The 23,027-nt window shown below is 40.7% G+C and overlaps 1 protein-coding gene across 1 annotated transcript in view; it reads right to left on the bottom strand.

Moving 5' to 3' along the window:
* LOC144517283 (receptor-type tyrosine-protein phosphatase gamma-like) overlaps positions 1-23,027 on the bottom strand; it is a 513,098-nt gene that overhangs the window by 78,556 nt on the left and 411,515 nt on the right. The window contains exon 8 of the mRNA XM_078249315.1: positions 6,595-6,787. Coding sequence (XP_078105441.1) covers positions 6,595-6,787 — 193 coding nt within the window. The remainder of the gene's footprint in view (positions 1-6,594; positions 6,788-23,027) is intronic.

The raw sequence follows: 23,027 nt of genomic DNA, 5'->3' as shown, positions 1-23,027 counted from the left end.
GTCATTGACGTTCACTGTCACAGTTTGGTTAGGTTTAAGCACCAAAACTACTTGGTTAATTTTAGAAAAAGATCCTGGTTTGGGTTTAAATCAGACGTTAAGTTACTTAACTTGCGGTTACGCAAGTAATGCAGAAAATTACGTTTGTTCCTTAAAGTAAAAAAAAACTCACCATTTACTAGTGATGGCCAAATTAAGCTTCTTTTTATGAGCCCACTAGATAGTGCACTTGGAGGAAGGACTGTGGAGGAAGGTCAATGCGAGACTACTGGTAGACAGTCTCGTTTCAACGTAACAATGCCCCCGTGCACAAAGTCAGGTCCATAGAGAAACAGTTTTCCCAGTTTGTTGTGTGGAAGAACTTGACTGGTCTGCACAGAGCCCTGACCTCAACTCCATCCAACACTTTTGGGATGAACTGGAACGCTGACTGTGAGCTAAATACTGTATGATCACCCAACATCAGTGTTAGACCTCATGAATGCTCCTGTTGCTGAATAGGGGCAAATATTATAATCCCTGCGTGTTCTAAAATGGTGGAAAACTGGAAAGAGTGGAGGTTGTTGTTAGCAGCAGACTGATGATGGAATAACATGTTTAACATCACTTATTGGTGGAATGTTTGAGTGTCCACGCACTTTGGTCAGCTTATCGGTAGTGTAACTGTATGCGAAGCAGCATTAATTACACTGCTCACTGCTGCATAAGAGGGAGTAGCGTATTACCATCAAGCAATGCACATAATGATTATTCCAAACACTGTATCATATTATGCAAATGCAGAAGGTAATTCGATGATGAACACGGGTTGATTGAGAATAGAGCTCACGTGCCTGGTGGAACCAAATTGATTAGCTTGCTCATAAAGAGCTGCAGTGGAGTTTTTCTATTCATAACCTGCAGTCAAGCCCCATGTGGCTTAGCATTACTAAAGCCATTAGTCACACACACACACACACAAAGGCACACACGTTCACAAAGTAGAACACACACATGCACATACACCATTTGGAAGTCAAGCAGTGAATGACCTCTATGCAGGGAAAACATATTTAACAGATTATATCAACAGGCCCAGTCGGACATGCCCTGTATGTGTGTGTGTGTGTGCGCATTGTCACAAGTTAGAACATTAACACCACCATAACTTCAGTCCTAGCAGCATAGGGCTACATTTACAATGTGAATTTAAAGCTTATGGAGGAATTCTAAGTAATGACACCCATATGATACAAGACTTTCGTGATCGCACACCACCCCCACCCCTCCTTCACACAGTTGCTAGTAGTCAAGGAGGACAAAAACAAGATGGACTCTTCAGAAGAGGTAATAATCTTCACTCGAGTTTCTGCGCTGAAAGTCACCGGATGACACCATTTTGTAACCATAGCCATACTGAGAAATACAGAGAGAGTTGTGTGGAGCTGATAGTCTTAATTAGCTTTGTATCAACTCATGTGGCAATGGCTTGAATGCCACAGACGTTCATTAATATATTTCTGTTTAGAAATTGGTGTCGTCCAGCGACTTTCGCGCGCAGAAGCTTGAGTAATGTGTTTTACGTCACCGCTGAGAATGGGCAACAGCAGCGTTCATCTTTGGAGACAAAGAGGACATACAATTTACGAGATAATTACATCTTCTGAAGAGTCTATCATGTTTTTTAATCCTCCGTGTTAGCAACTGCGTGGAGGAGGGGTGGGGGTGGTGCGCGATCACCGAAGGCTTGTATCATGTGGATGGAACAGTGTTGTTGTCATTACTTGGAATTCCTCATGGGGGAGACAGAAACTACGCACTATAGCTTTAAATTTAAAAATAAGTGAAATAAAGCAGTAAGTTAGAGGAGTAGCCCAAACAGTAAAACATAACAAGTAATGGTAATAAAACAGGGCATTTTGTCCTGCTTTTTTGAATAATATACTTTCATAATTCCAAACACATTTACAGTAAAAAGAAAAAGGGTTTCCAAAGGTTTTCCCATTTGAATGTGACAATTCTGTGATTCGGTTATAGTTTGATTTCAAAGGGAGTGTCACCTTTAAACTGGTCTTTCATCTTATGTACCTGTTGTTGTGTTACAGTACTTGTCAGTCAGTTCAATTACTATTTGTACCACAAATGAAGCTTTCCACCGTCACTTAAAGGATATTAATAAATAAATAAACACCAAATTACAATATTTTACGGTTCCATCATAAGGTTTTATCCAGGTGACCTGATTTACGGCCTGGGGCAGCCGAGTGGGGTGGGGTGGGGTGGGATGATGTTTGAGGAGATCATATTCTGCTTATGGCTCCAAAAAGTCAGCCGGAGAGGCCAGTGGAAGTCTTGGACAGCCTGCTCTTCACCAAGGGTGTATGTTTTGTTTCAACTTTGGGGGGGGCGGGGAGACACATAACAACGGCGGGGGGTCATCCCCCATAATAATAATAACTTTGGGCATCTAACTTTTCAATTCAATTGTTGCATTCTGGTGAAATTGTATGCAACAATTTACGGTGCAAATTGTCTGCATATTCAAAACATCACGCGTGTTTCCAGATGTTTTTTTTTACAAATAATGTTCATCTCAAGAACAAATTTGTAAGAGAATAACACCTTGTTAAAGCCAGAAACTCCAAAGTTTAAATCTACATACATCTTCAATCAGGGTAAGATATCAAAGAAGTATATTTCCAACAATTTTTAAAAGTGGGTTATTTAAAATGGTAGTACCAGTTATTTACCAGAAAGCATTGCTGTGCTAATCTGAGATAAAGTGCTTGTGTCTTCATCAGCGTACCTGTGCTATAAAGCTGTTACTACCGTAGTAAGGTGATGAAGAGACCTTCTTATGGCTTTCATCAATGATAAACGGGCCATGACGCACACACACACACACACACACACACACACACACACACACACACACACACACACACACACACACAGGGGAGAGGTCTGGATGGCAGTGAGTGATGGGGACTATAGAGCCCAATCACACAGAACAGAACATGCGTAGAGGGGGTGTCGGACACAGGTACAACCCACATAGGACGTCTCTGTCTGTCTCTCTCTCTCCCCCTCTCTTTCTCCCTCTCTTTCATAAGTCTCCGAGAGGCCATTTGGAGGAGGAAAGGACATCTTTGGCCCTGCAGCATGTTGACCACAGTTGATCGATGAGCGGGTCTTAATTGTGAGTCGGTCTGCGGGGCTTTGCAGTCGGATGGATTGGGTGGGAACTCAGTCACATACAGGCCTCTCTGCTGTTAGTCATGCACCATATGTACTGCAGTAAAGGGGCTGGTGCCAAATCCTGCTTCATACTGTTATTAATTGTGTACAGTTAAAGGAGTATGGAGATCATGAGCATCCAAAACCCTTTGTTCAAAGCACTTTTGATTTATCTTCATTCTTCAGCACCCACTGAGGTGCCTTTAAGCAGGACACAAAAAGTCCAACTTGAACTGCTGTTATTAAGAACTGTGCATGGCAGTCATCCAATGAAGAATATGGGAAGGCAGTGAGAAAGGGAAGGAGGATAGTCTACATTGCTTCAAACTCTGTGTAACAGTGTTGTGTACCCAGGTATCAACAGTTAGCGAGTAACCTGATCCAAACAATAGGACTAACGACCCACACTATGAAAATAAGACCCAGATTGTAGAAAGAAATGATTTATCCTTTAACAATGAGCTAGGTCCAGGAAAACTTCAGTCAGCAATGATTGCTGCACACATTAACACAACATTTACAGTACAAAACATACTGAGGACATTTGGATGACATGTCAACTTTCCTAAATACTAACCTTGTGTTTTAAATGAGGGGGAACGCTGTTCCAGGAGTAAAAGTCGGAATGGAACGGCGTTCCCTTTCAGTTTAAAAAATAGAGTGACATTTTTTTTTATTTGGGTAAATCATTTATAACCATTTTACCATGTATATCTATGCATCTCCGCATCTTTTGCAGTGTTTCTACAGTTTTTTTTTCCCGAGCTTATTTGAACGAAGCGCAGAAGCTTGTTAGCTTTGCCGCTTGTTTTCAGACACAACAGACAAAGAAGATGTGGCTCGCTTTGAAATTTCTTTAAACTTCAGTGGCGTCTTTCAGATGTAACATTTTGATTACTTGGCCGTTCATGTTTCTATTGTTGAAATTGAAGTCAGCGTGCCTTAGGTCTTTTTAAAATGTCCACTATTGATAGCTAAAGTTAACGTGCGTCACGTAACGTTAGTTTACTAGGCTACAGACTGGATGGAGGTAGGATGGCCTACAATTCGGCGCAGGCCTACAATTCTGCCCTTTTCACATAATTTAATATCAGAATTCCAATACAGGTGGATAGTTAAATAGCCTAAATGGTTTGTATTAAAGGGGTGGTTCAGAATTTTGGACATAGGGCCTCATTTTCAAGTTAGCCAGTGTGTTATTTATCAGCGGAGACCGTTTTCAACACTTTTCATCCAGTTCCTTCCAGTAGCGCAAGTCAACAGTGATCTGCCAGCTTGCCACTAAAAACTGTTTTACCCACTCCACAGTACACCCAAGGCAAATAAATTATAACGCCAAAATATCGATGTAAATGTCTGTGTTGATAGAATAATGTTAGAAATAAAACTACCCGCTTCTGCTGGCTGAGTTCAGGCTGAGTTTCAGGAAAATGGAATAAACTATCACAGGGAGGGGGGGACTAGAAAGAAAATGACTCATGCACTTCAGCTGCTGCTGTATAGGTTTTCACTTTACAACAGCACCTGTGTGTTGTGTGTTTGTATGTTGTCAGGTTCGGGGGAGTGGTGGGTTTAGAAACCAACGAAACACTCACACACACTTTCGAGTTGGACCCTTCGCCCACTCAGCTGTGGCTATGGTTTTATAGCTCAATTGTAAATCTTCTCTTTGTTTTTTCCCCAGCCGTCCTTCCTCCTCCTCCTCCTCCTCCTCCCCCTCATCTGCCTCTTCTGCATTTCCTCTGCAAGCCTTATAGATCTGCTTACAGCAAACATGTCCCACTTCAGTGCTCAAGGACATACTGCAAGCACAGTGTGACAGGACACACACATACAGTACATGTGTGTGTGTGTGTGTGTGTGTGTGTGTGTGTGTGTGTGTGTGTGTGTGTGTGTGTGTGTGTGTGTGTGTGTGTGTGTGTGTGTGGCCTAGTCGGCCATATGGAAGTGTGTATGAGGGAAAGGAGGGGAGGAATCCTGCTAGGACAGTTGACACGGCACAGATGCTGGGCCACGTGCAAACACTTACAAATACACAGAGAAACACTCACACACATGCACACACACACACACACACACACACACACACACACACACACACACTGTACAATGTGTGGTGTTGTTTGAGTGGTAATGAGGCAGGAGTGGGAGGACGGCTGGTGGGCCTCCCACTGCCTTATGGTAGGGGAGTTACCCAGCTCGCCCAGACCACACACACACACACACACACACACACACACACAAGGCAATCAGCTTCCTCTGGGCATATGAGCAACACTGAATATCCCTCATTTATTAACATTAAGAAATGTCACCATCCAGGAGTAATGTGAGAATGTTGAAGCAGTTTAGAAAGAGAAGAGGGGGGAGTTTAATAGATCAGTAGGATGAAAAAGAGGTAGCACTATATGCACTATGAGAGTGTCTTAGTGGATGAAGTTAAACATATGATCACGCTGAAATATAATAGGAATAAAACGAACAGTGTGCAGTCGTAAAACCAGTAATACATTCTATGTAATATGCAGTGCAGCATATGGAATTCTTTTGTAAAAAATAAAAACCTTAATGTGTATGTGTTTCTTATTTTAGAACTCAAAATAAATCAAATAAATCTACATCTCAAATTAATCTATCTCATATTCCTTTCAATTCAGCACTTAAACATGTTCATCATCATGTTGTTCATTACTATCATGACCTAATTTAATGATTCATAGAAAATAATGATTTTAAATGACTCGAGGCAGCAATATTTCTCTTTTTTAAGACTTTTACAGTGACCAGGCTGAGTATTTTCTCAATCTATGTTGGCTTGTAGTCTTGATCAACACATTCTCACTCCCATCGCGTCAAAAAGAGACGCTTGGTCAGAAGCCTTTGCCATTTGTTACTGACGCAAAAAGTCTCCTTTAGCGTCATATTTAGATGCTCTGGGTCAGGATGTACGTTTAACTGACATGTGGCACAAGAACGGTAGGTTTAGGTTTAGGAAAAGATGGTGGGTGGGGTTACAAAATGTACGTTTCAGTGACACACGGGACAAGAACCCCTAAATCCTATGTAGTTTGACCCATCCACCACCCCAACCAACCTCCTTATTCAGATTTTCCGTCCTTTATACTACACTCTACCGTTACCTCTCTTAATACCACGTCATCTTACATCGCCGCTGTCGAGTTGCTGCTCGGCCCGGGAGTGAGAACGGGTTACCTTGGTGTATAGTCTGCATTACAACTGAATTGAGTGAAAACTTTAAAAACTTGAGTTACTGTAGAAATTGCCCTATATTGATTTAAGTGCCGGGTCAAAGAGGATCTGTATGGACACCTAAAAAGTCGAAGTGTACATCTGAAAGTCTTAGCACCACTACTGTACCTTTGGAAGCCTCGGTGCCGTACGGCCCGCTGCCGCTGTCAGTTAGATCCGGCAGCCAGGCGTCTTTGACTGCTGACTTGAAGACGTGGCGGTTGTCCAAGCTCTGGATGGGCCTGAAGTTGCTGCGCAGATACTCCACTGACTTCACATGGTCCTGCTGCTCTGTGGTGAAGATGGAGTAGAAAGCCTCCAACTGGTGCCGGCGGAGAGCACAGACATGGTAGAGACAGAAATGGAGAGAGAAGAGTGGAACACGAGAGGAGTTAGCGCCAGGCACAACTCCCATCCTGTGGCCATTTGGAGTTGGTGGTTTTTTGCATCCATCATACAGCAGCAAGAACCACTTTTACTCACTCCCCAATATACACATTGTGAGAATGCAACGCAGACATCTAATTGATATACAAAAGAGAAAATAAAATTTTAATGAGCCCCATGAGGAAAGTGGGTCACTGCTGCAGCAAAGCAAAGACCTTTTTTAAGACATCAAAAACATGGAATTCAAAGGAGAATATTCAGAACACATGACCAATAATCCCAATATATGAAAAGCATATTCAATAATATATCCAAGTGAAGGATATGAATAAATACTAAATACATTGCAGAATATCACTGGGACACATTTATACTGTGGGAACATCATTGTTTTTTTCCATTTCTGTTTGTTTATGAATTAAACAAATTAGATACAACATGGTATGCAGTGAGCATGCTGGCAGGTATATTTTTTCCAGATTTGAGTTTTTATGCTAAGTTATAGGGGTGTCCCCGACTAAGTCGAATCAGAATTGTCAAGTCTTGCCTATCGTTGACTGATCATGGTCACGGATCATGGAAAGTGAAACTTAAATCTGTCATGGGGCGGTTGGATTTATTTACCCACTTTAAAAAGATTTTTTTAAAGCTTCAAAGATTCTCGACAGTATGTGGTCAAGCGAGCAAGAGAGTGACTAAAGAGAGCGAGCGTCGTCATAAAAAAGCAATGAATCAGAGAAATATAATGTTGTTTTCGACGATTCATCACTAGAAATGCAGCTGTAGCAAGCATCTCACTATCACGTAACGTTATCCACATTCATATTAAGATGCAACAAATGATATATCCAGCTACAAAAAAGCATGAAAGTCGGAAGTTAGAACATAAGTAAAAGACTTGTTGCTATGAAGATGATACACCGTCTCATCTCGTCTTATTGGTGTAAACTGGCAGCTTTCAGAACGTTGCAGACCGGGCGTTGCAAGTAGCTGCAAGTTTCCACTCATCTCGTCCAGAACCTTTAGTCTGAGCTGGACTTTACGGTGCTGCGAGGATTTGACTGTGAGACTCGCAGTCGAATCAGGCTCTTTCCAACAAAGCATTGAATATTCAATTAGTTGGGTTCACCCCTGCTAAGCTAAACTACATTTTCTGCTATTCCTTTAAAAGAAGTGCATCTGTCAAGTCCAACATGTGACATAATGTGTATCCGCTCGTAAAAGAAGATAAAACAAACTTAAAGAGAGGTTAAAACCAGGTTTATCAGGATGTCCAAAGCCATGGCCTCTGCCATGACCAGAATCCAGAAACATAACAGGAATATAGTCTGTCACTGCAGGGAGTTCAGTACAAGCATAATGAAGTGACATATGGATATAACAAAGATGCAGTCAGTGTTTTTTTGCATAAAGCAACCATAGACATACTCCAAACAGCACTACAGGTATTGTTTGAGTTGGCCAAGTCCTTGAAATAGTCAGTGTTTTGATAAACACATTGAAATAAAGAATTGTTGTCACAAGTAATGCCACATTATTTGCAGAGACTGCATCTGAAAGAGCCAATGCCCAAAAAGCTTGGCCCATCAGCATTCTAGATCCAGTAAATCTAGTTGCCAAACTCATGCCAGATGCATGATGAATGGTGAGTCAGAAATATTCAAAGTACACTGGTCTGATTCTGGTGGCCAATTGTGGCCCAAAGATGCAGTCACAAAGAGGCAGTCATATTGAACTGGCCATGAAACACAATAAAATACTAAAATGTAACAATCTAATAAGATGGATATTTGCATATTCAGATCATTCAGACAATTTGAATAAGAAGCTTTCAAAACAAGTCAGATTTCCAGGCTTTAAACCAGACAATTAAACCACCAGATAGATGAAAAGTCACCTTCCTGATCCAGACCTCAGGGCCCTGAGGGTTTTCGATCCAAAAGGTCTCCTACCAGAGGAGATGTTTGAATCTGTCGAGTGCCAATCCTCCCTCCACCTGTTACTTCAAAAACATGAACTTTCAGTGAGTGTGGGTCCTCGTGGCCTGTATCTCTGAAGTGCTGTCCCAGGGAATAATTGCGGTTTTGGAGTTCCGAATGCATATTCATGTACTGCCAGTCTTTCTTTCAGGCTGTATTTTTTTTGCATAAAGCAACCATAGTCACACTCCAAACGGCACTATAGATAGGGTTGAAGTTGGCCAAGTCCTTGAAATAGTCAGTGTTTTGATAAACACATTGAAATAAAGAATTGTTGTCGCAAGTAATGTCACATTATTACATTATTTGCGGAGACTGCATCTGAAAGAGCCAAGAGCCAGCCCCAAAAAGCTTGGCTCATCAGCATTCTAGATCCAGTAAATCTACTTGCCAAACTCATGCCAGACACGTGATGGATGGTGAGTCAGAAATATTCAAAGTACATTGGTCGGATTCTGGTGGCCAACTGTGGCCCAAAGCTACTTCAAGTGCTGCTAAAAGGGCTGATTATCTGACACAACTGGCCCAACCCCCGAAACCTGGCCAAATCTAGCAAAGATGTATGAGCCAAAGCAATCTTACATTCAATTACACCCGACTGGATTTGGCTGAATACTTGGTTTGGGAAACTAGAAAGTCTTGAAAGGCTGGACGTCAATGCAAGTAGAAGAAATTTGTATACTGTAGTTGCTGTGATTGGTGAAACGGTTCCCGAACTTGTTGGAATATGAATTCAGCTGCCATGTTATCAAGCTGTGAACATTTTGTACTGCTTTGGGTTAATGTTGAAGTTGGCCTCTTCCTGCATGTTGCCATTTGTCAGATGCGTGCTGGGTTGCAAGACGTGCGACCAGACATGGATTTGCACTGTGTGACTGAAGTGTCATCTTTCTGTCTGTGTTGGCAGATGGATACTCTGTACAATGTGTTTGGAAGCAATGCACGCAGACAAACAGCTTGTGTGCAAGGGAGTGTTGGAAAGAGGAGGGGGTGTTGAGAGGCAGATTTAGTTTATAAAAGGTAAATATCTCAGTGAGGGGATGTCTGAGCACAGCAAATTCTTTCTGTGACTGTCTTTGTACGACAATCAGATGCTCTGAAATAAAAAAATTGAAAAACAGAAACTAAACCACAGCAAAATAAGGGGTGAATGAATTTTGAGGGATTGTCCTTAACTGATTTGACTGATTATTGTGAGTTAGACTGACAAAGTGACTCTCCTCCAAACTCCATTCTTGTGGAGAACAAAAAGTTGGATTAAAAAGACAGCGTTTATGAATTCAGATTGAAATTACACTTTTAATCCATTAATCACTTCTCTTGTAGTGGAAGCCTACTAGGGGTGTCACGATTCTTCAAATCCACAATCTGATTTGTCTTTCGATTTTAAGTTCACGATTTGATTACATTTTCAATTTAAACATTTTCTTTTCAGCGGTGGTGGCAATGCCACAATAGAAGCCACTAGATGGCAGAAGGGTTCTTTACAACAGTTTGAGTTTCTCATAATTAATGCAATTTAATGCACCATTAGTTTAACGGGATGCACATGAATGCAACATGAAGTCCCGTCGGCACCCACGTGCTTTGCCTTTGTTGTTTGTTTCCATAACTTACTCATGGAAAAGGCAAAATGTTGCCAAACTGGTGATTTCAGGGAAGTAGGAGGATTTAACAGTTAGTAGCCATTGTGTCTAGAAAAGAGCAGCTGCAGGCTACCGTTTAGATAACGTTACCCCTGTCTCTTTAGCTGCATGCTACCTGCCCGTAAGCTACCATATGTCTGTTGTTTTTTATTCAGATGTCTGCAAGTAGGCGGAGAGAAAAAATACTGCGGTGGAATCTCCGTTTCTGCTTTTGATTTTGAGTTGAAATCCAAAGCTCATTTTTGATTTTCAATGTAAAATCAAAATCATGTCTCCCCTAATTCAAACACTGATTGGAATCCTCTGAGGACTATAACTATACATACTAAATGTTATGGCAATGTGGACAGCAGGTGTTGGGATATCTAACTTTGGTACAAAGTGTGATTGGTAAACCTCCCCATTCTCATGCCCCAACTTTTGCAAAGGAAAAATAACAGCAGATAAGAAAGTCAGCCAGTGTTTTTTTTTTTTTTTTTTATCACAAGCAGAATGTGATTGCAGCAAAAACAAATCCCACCCCCTCCCCCCAAGCTGCTGCAAAACAAATGTAAAACGCCCATAAAACATCAGCCTGCCAGCTTTGGTGACCAGCTTTAGGGGTGACTTTCTGAGATGATGAAAGTCAAATCTGAGCGTCAAAGCAAAGGATTAATAAGGAAAAGCCAGAGTCTGGTTCCACTGTTTACCAAGCCGTAGTAAGCCCTCAGGGTTTAGGCTGGACAAAAAACTAAAGACAGAGGTAATACTGTACGCCTGCAAGAATAAACACAGATCCACGCACAGCTCTTTAGCCTACTGCTTTGTGTTAGGTTTGCAGGGCTTTTTTAAGGTGTAGCTTTGTTGTGAACTGCTGATTTATCTTTTGGTTTAGCCCATTTTCCCTTGTTCAGGTAGAAGGTTCCATTTCCCATCATGCCTTTGTGAGGCTTTGGAAACAGGCAGGGATTTGTTGTATGATTAAAGTGTGTGTGTGTGTGTGTGTGTGTGTGTGTGTGTGTGTGTGTGTTTGTGTGTGTGTGTGTGTGTGTGTGTGTGTGTGTGTGTGTGTGTGTGTGGGGGGGGGGTGTTGTTATTAGAAAACTAAAGAAAATACTACTACCTAAACAACAACTCTGACAATATTCATATCCTCTAGGCCATTACATCAGTAGTCACTAACACAAGGTTAGGGTAAGAGTTAAGGCTGTTTTATACTAATGAGAGCTGCTGTGGAGCTGCAACACCTTTCACCTGACAGTCATTTGATCCATTATTTTCCTAAATATAGTAATTATTGGAGCTTTAAGGTTGGATGAAGACTGTACTGTACTGGACTGTAAGGGACTGCAAGTAATGCCAGTGCAATGTCTTAAAAAGTCTGCTAAACTAAAGTGTTCTAAACTCCTCAAAGTGTGAAATCATCAGGGCCTCTAAATGTATGTGTATGTGAGTGTGTTTGAAAGTCGGAAAAATTGAAGTCCCCATAAGGGAAACCCTTTTAAATAAATGCTGAAGTTATTCTGAAGGAGCCTGTGTGATTTTTAGCATTGTTCCATAAAACATGTTTTTCAATCAGTGTGTGTGTGTGTGTGTGTGTGTGTGTGTGTGTGTGTGTGTCTCTCTGAATGATTACTATTCATGGCTTGCCTCCAATCTGTGTTTCTCCTCACACAGTAGACTGCAGTAGACTGAGAGCTTTCAGCTCTTCCTCCACATCTGAATCAAATGCAGACAGTACTGGCATATACAGCACAGCACGGCCTCACTCCAGGCCATGTTGAAACTCCAACCTTCTCATCAGCCTCCAATCTGAGTTGAAATCACTATACCATCAGAGCATCAAGCCTCGGTCACAGCAGAAATTAGCAGAGCAAGATACCTTGGACAATATCGGCATCTTGTAATCGTAGAACAATATAATCTGTCCGAGAAACAGACTAAACTTTTAAAGACAATAAATGAGACTTCTTCTCAAGTCAGAAAACAGCACCAGTTTTTGCATTTTTTTTTATATATAAACAAAATATCCAACAGCCGTACATAAATGTTTATGTCCCTGCGCCTTGAGGCAGACATATTTGAAAGATTTATGAATCAGGGTGGAGGGCAGGAGGGATCAGAATCACTGCAGCACCAAGTGGAAGTAGTACATATGTAATATTGCTTCAAATCTTCCAAGAATTTGGGTAAGCCCTGTATGAGCCTCACTAAGAATAATAAAAAAAAAAATGTTCCTTCACATCTGCATCTGTCAATATGCTGTGTTCATCCCCATAGAAACAGGCTGCAGTTGTAAAGGAATGAGTCCTGGATGTGGACCAGTCCAGAGTGTTTTACTGAGTATGAACATGGGCTAAGGACATGAATGTGAAAAGCTTAAACTGCACGGCTGGGTCTCATGGTTGATTTAAGTTCACTTTAATTTCAGTATATTACAGGGAGAAAAGAATATATATATATATTTTTTTTTTTAAAAAATTTTTTTTCTTCTCCCTTTTATATTACAGAATATGCAAGCTAGAGCCTTGCTGGCCATATGTCAGCATTTGAATACTGTGATCTTTATAATACTAATGGCTCATGGTCAAAGAGCCACCTTTTAATGTTCACATTTTTCTAAATAAATGACAAAAGTGGAGAGGTGATTGGTGGATTTGTGTGCATTAGGTTAATGATACCCAGTGTTTCTCAGCATTGCAGTGAAATAATCAATGTGTAATAAAATAAAGACTGAAATATAATAATTATGATCCTCCTGAAGCAACAGTTAAGTGTATTTTAGATGTATCGTAAACTTGTTTTTCCAGCAATTCAGCCCATGTTTAATCTAGATGCGTACATGTATGTATGTAAACATGCAAATCAACAAATCAGTGCCACCCGACGAGGCATTTTACAGCCGAACAGTGCTAAATCTTCTGAAAGACCTCAAGGAGAAAAAGAAACCCATATGGCTGCGTCAGAGCTGCTTTCTGGAAATCTTGGCACATTTGCACACAATGCCAGATGGGAAATTATAAGAAATTCCCAAATGTCCAACTTGGAATTGCAACTAGGAGGCTGCTCTCAACAGTACTTCCTATTTGGCAGCTCATATTTAGGGTGAATGTGATGTAAGACCAGCTTGGCATAAGCCATCTTAGGTTGGTAACATCTGAGACAGTTTTCTTCTCTTTGTCTTTCTCTCTCTCTCTCTTTCTCTTACACACACACACACACACACACACACACACACACACACACACACACACACTTTAATCAGAGTGGCAAGTCCAGTGCTGTTTGCGAGGAAGGCATTTTGGGTGAGTTGTGTAAGAGCCTGAGCATTGATCCACTCTAAAAGCAGGCCCAAAGCAACGGCTGTCACTCCCGCTGACCTACTTCAACTATCATCCAACACAAAAGACAGAAAGAAAAGGGAGAGAAATAAAATACGAAGAGGTAGAGGGAGACAATAACTAGAGTCACCATCTGTGTTAATTTTCTTTCCAACCTCCTTCTTTTATCTTTCGCCGTAATGTTTTCTCTGGAGAGTCGCACAGCAAAAAGGACAAACAAAAGGACTTCAAAAGAGGCTGTAAAACATGTTGAGAAAGACTGGCTAATGGTCAGGAATGCTCAGCCAGAGAGCAGGAAGGAAGAATGATGCCCCCATCGCTCGCTTCCTTGTTGACTCTTTTTTTGATTCTTTTCCATGTTTCATATTCCGTCTGTCTTCGCATCATTTCCTACGTGTTGACTTCTTGATTTTTATGATAGTTGAGTAAAGTACACTGACAAAAATTGCCAAATGATGTCAAAGTTGGATTAAAACAAATATTAAATGGGATCACATGGAATTACTCATCATGGCTGTGATCTGCAGTGCCAAAATCATTCCTGTAAAAGAAGAGGTGTAGTGCCATACGCCATACCCTTCGTGCCATCTATGGTGTTTACTGCGGACAGTAGAGTGTTGTGCCCTGAGTGCAGCCTTAAGGGCAGGGCATCCACCCAGGCAACAGGTGCACTGCCCTAAAACAGAGACTGTTGTTTCAAGGCAACGCATTCTCATGAACAGGCTTGCATGATAGCATACAAAAATGTATGCAGAACAATTCATAGGATAGCCTACAAAATGATAGGGATAGACCGATTAATGGCCCTGGCCAATTATCGGTCCGTTTTTTGGCAATTTGCAGATTATCTGTATTTGCGTTTTATTTGCCTGATAACCAATAAAGTTAATGAATTAAAAGGTTTGCTACTTTTGGCTCGGCTACAGCTCTGTGTCTGTCCCTCTGCTTCGGCTTCACTCAGCACTGAGTCTGACTTAATGTCCCAGCCACAACACTATCTGACTCTCTTTTACTGGATATTATGTATGAAAGTTTCTGATTGAATAAATAATTGCTTAAAGGTCCAATGTGTAGGAATTTCTCCCATCTAGCGTTGAGATCATATATCGCAATCAACTCTCTCACACCACGCAGTTCAAAGTACGTATTACAGCTACGGTAGCCTTCACACTTCAAAAAGCCGGTCTCTTGCTCTTTTCAATATCCTTTTTCTTTTTCTGGGCGAAGAAGAAGACTCCTGTTCCTGAAATTTGGATTTTGAATACGTGTGGTCCTCCATGTTTCCTTCTTCAAACTTGCCGGGGCCGGGAAGCTACGATACCCATTAGCAGCATTAGCAGCACCTGTGAGTTTATCATGTGACAGCGAAAACATGAAAGGCGGAGCAGTATGTCCTGTATGTCCCTTACCGGCTAACGTATTTCAAGATGGCGCATGACTATGGAGCGTCTATACCAGTTCATGCGAATGCAAATGTAAAATGTCAAGCCAAAAGGAATACTTGGAATTGATGGTGGTGGTAAATATTGATGAAAAAGGACAAGTTTGTGAAGGGCAACACAGATTTTGATCATTGAAATTCTTTTATTAGGATAACCCCTACCATCTTGTTTTCGAGACTAAACACGTTACACACTGGACCTTTAAAGCATTAGGGTTGGGGTTATAAGTTTTGTGTTGGAGTTTGTAACAATCCGAAATCTTAATGTAGACTTACAGATTTTCATTTTTACTGTAAATGCATATCGGTTCCAAATATGGGTTATCGGTTTCATTAACTACGAATAATCACTATTGGTATCGGCCTTGAAAAAACAGTATTGGCTGATCCCTTCAAAATTATCCTACAACATGATGGCAACCGCCGACCGCAAAAGTTAAGCCCCCCAAATGACTGTCAATACAGTATTAGAAAATATTGTGTTTGGGTAAAGTAGTTCTCCCAGGACACAAACACCCGTTTCAAGGGTGAAAGTATTGCGTTTCCACTTATCTTCTTAACAAACTCCTGTCTCCGGCTTGAAAGCCTTTTTACACATCTAATAAGGCTATTTTGATGAGAAATCTTCTGTATGGATGCTTGAGTATAGAAACTACTGAAGTGCTAAAGTACTTTGCAGTTCAGGGGAGTTGCAGTATGCTCTCTTCATCTTTGTATGCCTTTCTTTTTGTTTTCTTTGTAATTCACCACTGGCTAACCCAGAAAACCTGACTTTTCCACCTGTTGTCACATGATGGGCATCGGCAGAGCATCACACAACAAATCTGAGCTATGTCCTAATTCAGGCTCTGCCTCCTTTGAAGGACCTGACCTGCAAATGTGGGTCCATTAGAGCAGAGATTTTCAACAGGGGGTCCGCAACCCCTTGGGGGGGGGGCCTCAGAGTTACTGCAGGGGGGCCTTCAAATTATTGTTTAATACTTTTTTGAACTTTTTTTCCCACAAAATGAATATTATAATATGAATGTCTGAAAATATACACAAACATGAATCCAAAAAACAACAACCTCAACAACATTGAACAACACGCATACTGGCCTATAGGTAAGGTAGCCACTTAGGTAGCCATCCACAGATACAGTTAAGCTAATGGATTCACTGTGCATGTTTGACATTAAATATATAAATATGTAAATAGTAGCTTAGTATTATAGGGCACCATCAAACAGGTATTTGTAAAGGCTCAAGGCCGCCCTACACGTTACAGTAGGCCCAGTTTAATATGCAACTTTATTTTATACAGTATGTACAGTAGTAAGGGGTCCCAGCTCGTTTCTCTTTTAGGTTAGAGGTCTTTGGCCTAAAAAACATTGAACCACTGATTCTCCCCAATGAGACAGCCTATTCACGCGGACTGACTTCAGGTGCCTAAAATCAAGTCAAAACTTTCAAAGTTTGCTGCCAGGAATTTGTCGTCACATGGCCAAAATGTCTAGGAAAGGATCTGAGGAAAAATGTCTGAGTAGAGTTGGTGGATAAGATGAAAACAACAAGGATTGTATACTTTGCAGAGCAGCCTGTTTCCAGACCAATTTGGTCAGTTATTCAAATAAGTCTGGTGTTGGGCTTCTTCTGGGTTAAGAAACTATTTTGATTAAGAATGAGAACATCTCCCTACAGCTCTTGCTAGCTACATAGCTCCTGTGCGTCCATGAAAAATACCAACATAAAAATGGCGACAAAAATAGTGACAGGTATGGATGAGATCGATGTAGCAGATAACTCTTAAATTAAAAAAAAATTTCTTCAATTAATCAGCTGAAGTTAACTGCTTGTAGGAGCTACTACCACAGCTTCTGTGTAGACTGAAACGCCAATGGCCTCAGTCCAACTTGGTCTAATCAGTCTCACAAAATAACAAGAGAAACTTTTGTCATCAATCCATTTGTACGATAGCTTAATCATGTTGAAAATACCAAACAGTAACTGCTTCTATTCTCTCTGATGTGTTCTAACTTTAAGGTGGAGCAGCTTCATTATCATTTGGCTCGCTCCACTGCTGCCCTAAGCAAACTCATTTGGTCTTATTAGGGGGACGAGTCTGCCAAGTGTTCTTCAGACTGGGTAAGGAAGACGAGAGCTTAAGACTTTTTCCACATTTTCTCATTAACAAATACTAGGGCTGCTGTTCTTTTTAAAATGACAACTCTTATCTCAGTTTAACACAATTTTCGGTGAAAAGTCGCATTATAATATGACCTATACATTAAACATTGCAACGTCTGCATTAAAATGTTTTTTGCTTTGGTATTTGATTTAAGAATCAAACGTTCACTGCAGAGTTCATGTATCACACAGGAAGTTTTAGACTTTCTATTTTTACAGCTAACTCATTATTGGCAAGAGAATAACAAATGTTCTCTATTGTAGATATACTGTGAATTGACTGCGAAGAGAGAGAACTAAATGCCACTGGGTTTGGTGAACAAACTTCAGTTGTGTGACCGCTCTCACAGACACTAATACTTGATTTTGTTTATGTCTTTTGGTTGTGTTTTTTTATATAAGCCATTACATGTTTCTGCCACACCCTCAAATGTATTTGTATTTCTTCATGTAATTAGTTTTTTATGTTCTGTGAAACAAATTAAATAAACTAAACTCTCTCCAGCAGAGTTGCAGTGGACGTGCTGAGAAAAATGTTTGATAGGAAAGTTCAATAGAGATCTTTTCTCTCATATTTTTCTTGTAATCCTATTTTTGCTCCAATCTTTAAAGTCACTTCCTCTAGCAACAGTAACTAATAAGTGCAGGGCTAAGTTAAGAATCAGTTACAAACAACATATTTTGTAATTTCGTTTGGGGGATTTGTTGGCTTTTTCATAACCCAGTAGCTCCAACACCTGCTGGTTCATTAATGGAGTCTAATCTCCAGTTCTTGCCTTCTCAGTTAATACTTTTAAACATTTCCAACTTCTGTCTGCTAATACAACTATCTATAAAAACCAAAGGATCCAAATTCCAGCGCACTCCAGGATACTAGGATTGGCAGTATTTTACTAACAGATGACATTAAAAACACAAAGGAGCTACTGTTAGGACATAGTTCAACACTTTGTTGTTCTGGATTAGGTTCTGTGTTATTGTTATATTTCAATCACCGTGGGTGTAATGCCTTTGTTTCTTATGTGATTTTCTTTTTGCTGTGGCGAGCCACTCACTGTATCTTGTTCTATAACACAAAAAGCCTCATCTACAATCCCTTCTGTTATCTCGTCGCACAGCCAGGTCACTTTGGCCATTTGGCGTCCTATTGAATTTTTTTTTTCCCTCAGGGCTCAGTCACACCAGCATTACAATAGTGGAGTTCTGGACCAGAAAATCTTAAATTCACTGCAATCAGTCAATTCCCTTTTGGAGCTAGCTAAGTCAGTTTGTGTAGTGCTTTCATGTGAAGTTCAAATTTGCAGGCTGTTCTCATGAACCATTAAGGCCGGCTACTCACTGGCTGCGTGGCGTGAGCGTGTCAGCTGCGTGGCGTGTCCGTTTTTATTTCGGCTCCCATGTTAACAGGTTAGAGTTTGCACACTGCCTGCGTGACACGCACGTCTCAGGTGCGGCTCGAAAACGGCTCGAAAACATGTGCATGCTAGAAATAGGACTGATGCCTATTTTTCATGCGACACTCAAGGGAGTTGGAAGCGTTTCCATTCAAAATAGAATAGGAAAATATGTTTTTTGAAAATATGTCATTTTGACACAAATAAATTTAATAAATGACATTTTAATGTTTGAAAGTCTCTAGGTTCAGACACGTATCTGGTGTGAAAAGACACGAAGCCGGCACGCAACTGACACGCAACAGAAATGCCACATTCACGCCACGCATCCAGTGAGTAGCCGGCCTAATACATATAGCTGCGAAATGTAAAGCACTGTAATTTGTATGTATTACACATATTTATTAAAGGGGTGATAGAATTATGATATAGGGTATTTCACACTGTTCCTTAAGGTCTCCTAATAGGGTATGTAACATTGGTTGGGCTGAAAATTGCCCGAATGCTATTTTATTAGGCCCTTAACTACCCTGTGAATATGGCTCTATTTGGAACAAGAGCTTTTCTTCCAAATATGGTATGCTCATGAATATTTAGATGAGCTGCACGCTGATTGGTTTGAGCGAACCTCATAGAAACACATTGGAGACGAGACAGCAGGTCTCATATTTCAGACACTGCAAAGTTATACATTGTTTGTCGGACTATTTCGTTATTAAATTCACTTCTGAGATTTTTTTATGCGAGAAATCAACTATATAAAGCTCAAATATGGGCTGTTTTACGAAAATTGATGCTAATTGCAAATTTGGTAAGACGTGTCGGACTTTAGGAGCTCCACACAGTCTGACGAGAAAACGACAACCTCCATACCCAGTGAAAGTCACCGTTTCCCGGTTACTGGATTACTGGAGCTCTGCAGAGCTGGCTGGCTGCCAGCTGCCGGCATAACTAGAGTATATTTACAGTTTGAATTTCGTCACGCCACTTATATAACATCTACCCCAAGGTCTTATAAAGCTAACAATGGTGTCTGATTTCAATTTAATGCATTTTTGTGAACATTAGGGATTTCGTTAGCTGCTACTGTCCCTTCAATCCTATGGGTAAAGATTGCGGCTAGCTGCAGGCCCTGGAGTTCCATCAGGGCCTCGGCAGTAACCCAGAAACGGTGACTTTGCGCGGGTATGGAGCTCCGCGGGCTTCCCTTCGTGACGGAGGTCCAGCTAGCTCACAGCGAGCCGGAGTCTATGAAGTAGGACACGCCGGGCGGCGAGGCAGCACCGGCCGCTGTCACGTAGCCTGCTGAGCTCCTGCTGAACTGCAACACACAGTCGGACAAAATTTGCAATTAGCCATCAATTTTCGTAAAAAGGCCCATATTTGACCTCTACGTAGTTGATTTCTCGCATAAAAAGGTCTCAGAAGTGAATTTAATAATTAAATAGCAGACCTCTGGAGATCTGCATGACCTAGCTAGATTCAGAAGACTAAGCTGACCTCAGGTCAGTGGTGTAGCCTATGCAAATGTTGGGGCGTGACAAAGACTAGGAGTTGAGATGTTGACGTCAACTTTTAGCTTTGTTGAGATTCACCCGTTTTCAGCAGCAGTTTCAAAATGTGAGATTTGCATAGTAAAGGGGTATTAATGGGATTTTGAGCTTCTATGTATGTCCTATTTACCCACCGAACTGTCGTTATTCAACTATGACAAGGTAAAATCGGTTTTGCATTCTATCACCCCTTTAATGTTGGCACCACGTTGACTGCCGCTATATAAAACCACTTATAAGATCTGCGTAGGGAGGAGATCGCCGTGGAAGGGTGTGTCCTAAAACACAGGGCTTTCAAGGCAGGGGAGCGGAGTTCATGTCCCGGAAGACGTTAAGGGGAATAGACAAGACTTTCACCCAGGAAACAGGTGTTCGTTTTCCGGGAGTACTACTTTAGGGGGCCGGTGTTTTAATCCAAACCCCAATCTTAACTGGTCGTTTTGGTGTCAAACGTAACTGTCGTCGCTGTAGGACAGTCAACTTTTGTCGGCTAAACTCAACTGCAACGGCCTTATGATGCTCTGTACCCGGCTCACAGTCACCTTTTCTCGGCTAAATTTGACTGTAAATACAGCTTAACTTAACTGTCACGTGACCGGCCAGCAGTCGCCGTAATATCGTAAGATATCATATGAATGGTTGTGTATACGTTTTCGTACGATATCATACAAACCCGTTCATGAGAATGCATTGCACTTTGGTGAACTGGCTACACTATCTTTTGCGCCATTGACAAATATCTCACAATGTGTCATTGTGTCGACAGTGCTGACCAACGACAATGTTTCCCATCATCCAGTTTAATATAACCACACTGTTTATGTCCTCGTATCCATTTGGAAACTATATATATAAATTTATAGATATTTACAGAGTAGCAGTTTAATTGAACGTGAATAGGTGCAGTGATGGACAGCTTAGTCAACAGCGATTTAAACATGGGGTGGAAAAAGCAGTCAGCAGACAGTATGTGTGTACAGACCTGTCATCCTGCCAATGAAAAACAAACAGGAACACATTTCACATCTATTTAGACTGAAATAAACTGACAGAGGATTAAAAGGAATAGAGGCAAATTCATTTACACTTATATCCTATGTCCTATATATATATATATATGTATATATATATATATGTATATATATATATATATATATATATATATACATATATATATATATATATATATATACATATACATATATATAAATTAATCCATTACTTTTTTACATTTGAATAAAAGACAACAACCTGTGATATATAACTGTGGCTACTTTCATGTGTAATGTTTAATTTAGGCCTTCAATCAAGTATAATCTGATCATAAAGGTCTGTCCCATTAAAACCACTAATGTCAGAGGTCAAGAGTTTGATTTATTATAGATTTATTATAACAAGTGAAACCCCTTGAGATGTATCACCTCATTTTCTAAGGGGGTCCCAAAACAAACAATTACAAGAACAAAAAGAAAAGAAAACAAGGAACCACACATAACACAAAAATGAGACAATCTACCTAATAACAAAAATCAAGATAAAACCTTAGGATAGATTCTATCTAACTAAAATGGAAGGAGTCTATGTCTGTCTGTCTGTGTGTGTCTCTCGTCTGTCTGCCTGCCTGTCTGTCTTTCCTTCAATTTTCTCGACAACCGTTCATCCGATCGAATTCACACTTGACAGGTGTATGCTGAGGACCCAAAGAAGTGAAGGGTCGAGTGTGAGCTCTTAAGGATAGATATATATTTTTATATATTCTGCCTTTCATCATTAGGACAGCTCAGATATGAAAGGGAAGAGAGAGGGGGAAGACATGCAGAAAACTGTCACAGGTCGGACTCAAACCCTGGAGCTTCTGCGTCGAGGCATACACCTCTATATAGGTGTGCCTGTTCTACCAACTGAGCTAACCGGCCACCAGGACATGTTTATTAGTCCGTTAATGTACACACTGGGTAGTCTATTCAGAGGGGACCACTTTTAACTGTTACACCGCCGAATGACATGCTAGGTACATCTCGGTCTCATTTGCTCACTGCAGTACATTCAAGAACAGATAAAAAAAGAATTGAAGCAAACTCTAACATTTCACGCACCAGTGATGTAAATTTTGTTCCTGGAAATAGACTTGTCTCAAATAGCTAGCTGTTAACAAATGATGCGTATACTCTAGCATTGCTAGGGGACGCAACTATGTCATGGCGGGTGTATGGTTTGTTTAATTTTGTTGTAATGGATGGTTGATCTTGTTTTTTTATGTTATGCACTAATTTTAAACCAAACGTGTAATTTTCATGACTATTTGAACTATTATTGCCTTTCAAGGGGCTTGTTTTTGGAAATTAGCTTTACCTATTTGCATGTGTACAGTGCAATTTTGTGTGGGAGCAAAACAGCGGTTGTGAACTGGATAATTTAATAAAGAAAAAGTGTGGTAATTGGTAAAATGTGCAAATACCTGTACTCTTCCTTTGCATACTTATTGCAATAACTGGATGAAAGTGTAATTTCTTTGAAACACAGGGATCTATGAGAATTGTTGGAGGGTCTGGTAGAGATGCTGTTTAGCACATTGTGAAGTTTTGAAATTCATCTCAGCCAGTCACAGTCAGCTGTGGTGGTTGCTGCATCCTTGACAAGCTTCAACTAAAGCTATGCTCAATCACCCATGGCAAT

Source organism: Sander vitreus, chromosome 4 (genome assembly GCF_031162955.1).
Source record: "Sander vitreus isolate 19-12246 chromosome 4, sanVit1, whole genome shotgun sequence".
Classification (NCBI taxonomy): Eukaryota; Metazoa; Chordata; class Actinopteri; order Perciformes; family Percidae; genus Sander; species Sander vitreus.
The sequence above is the reverse complement of the archived record's forward strand: the minus strand, read 5'-3'. Positions and strand labels throughout refer to the sequence as shown.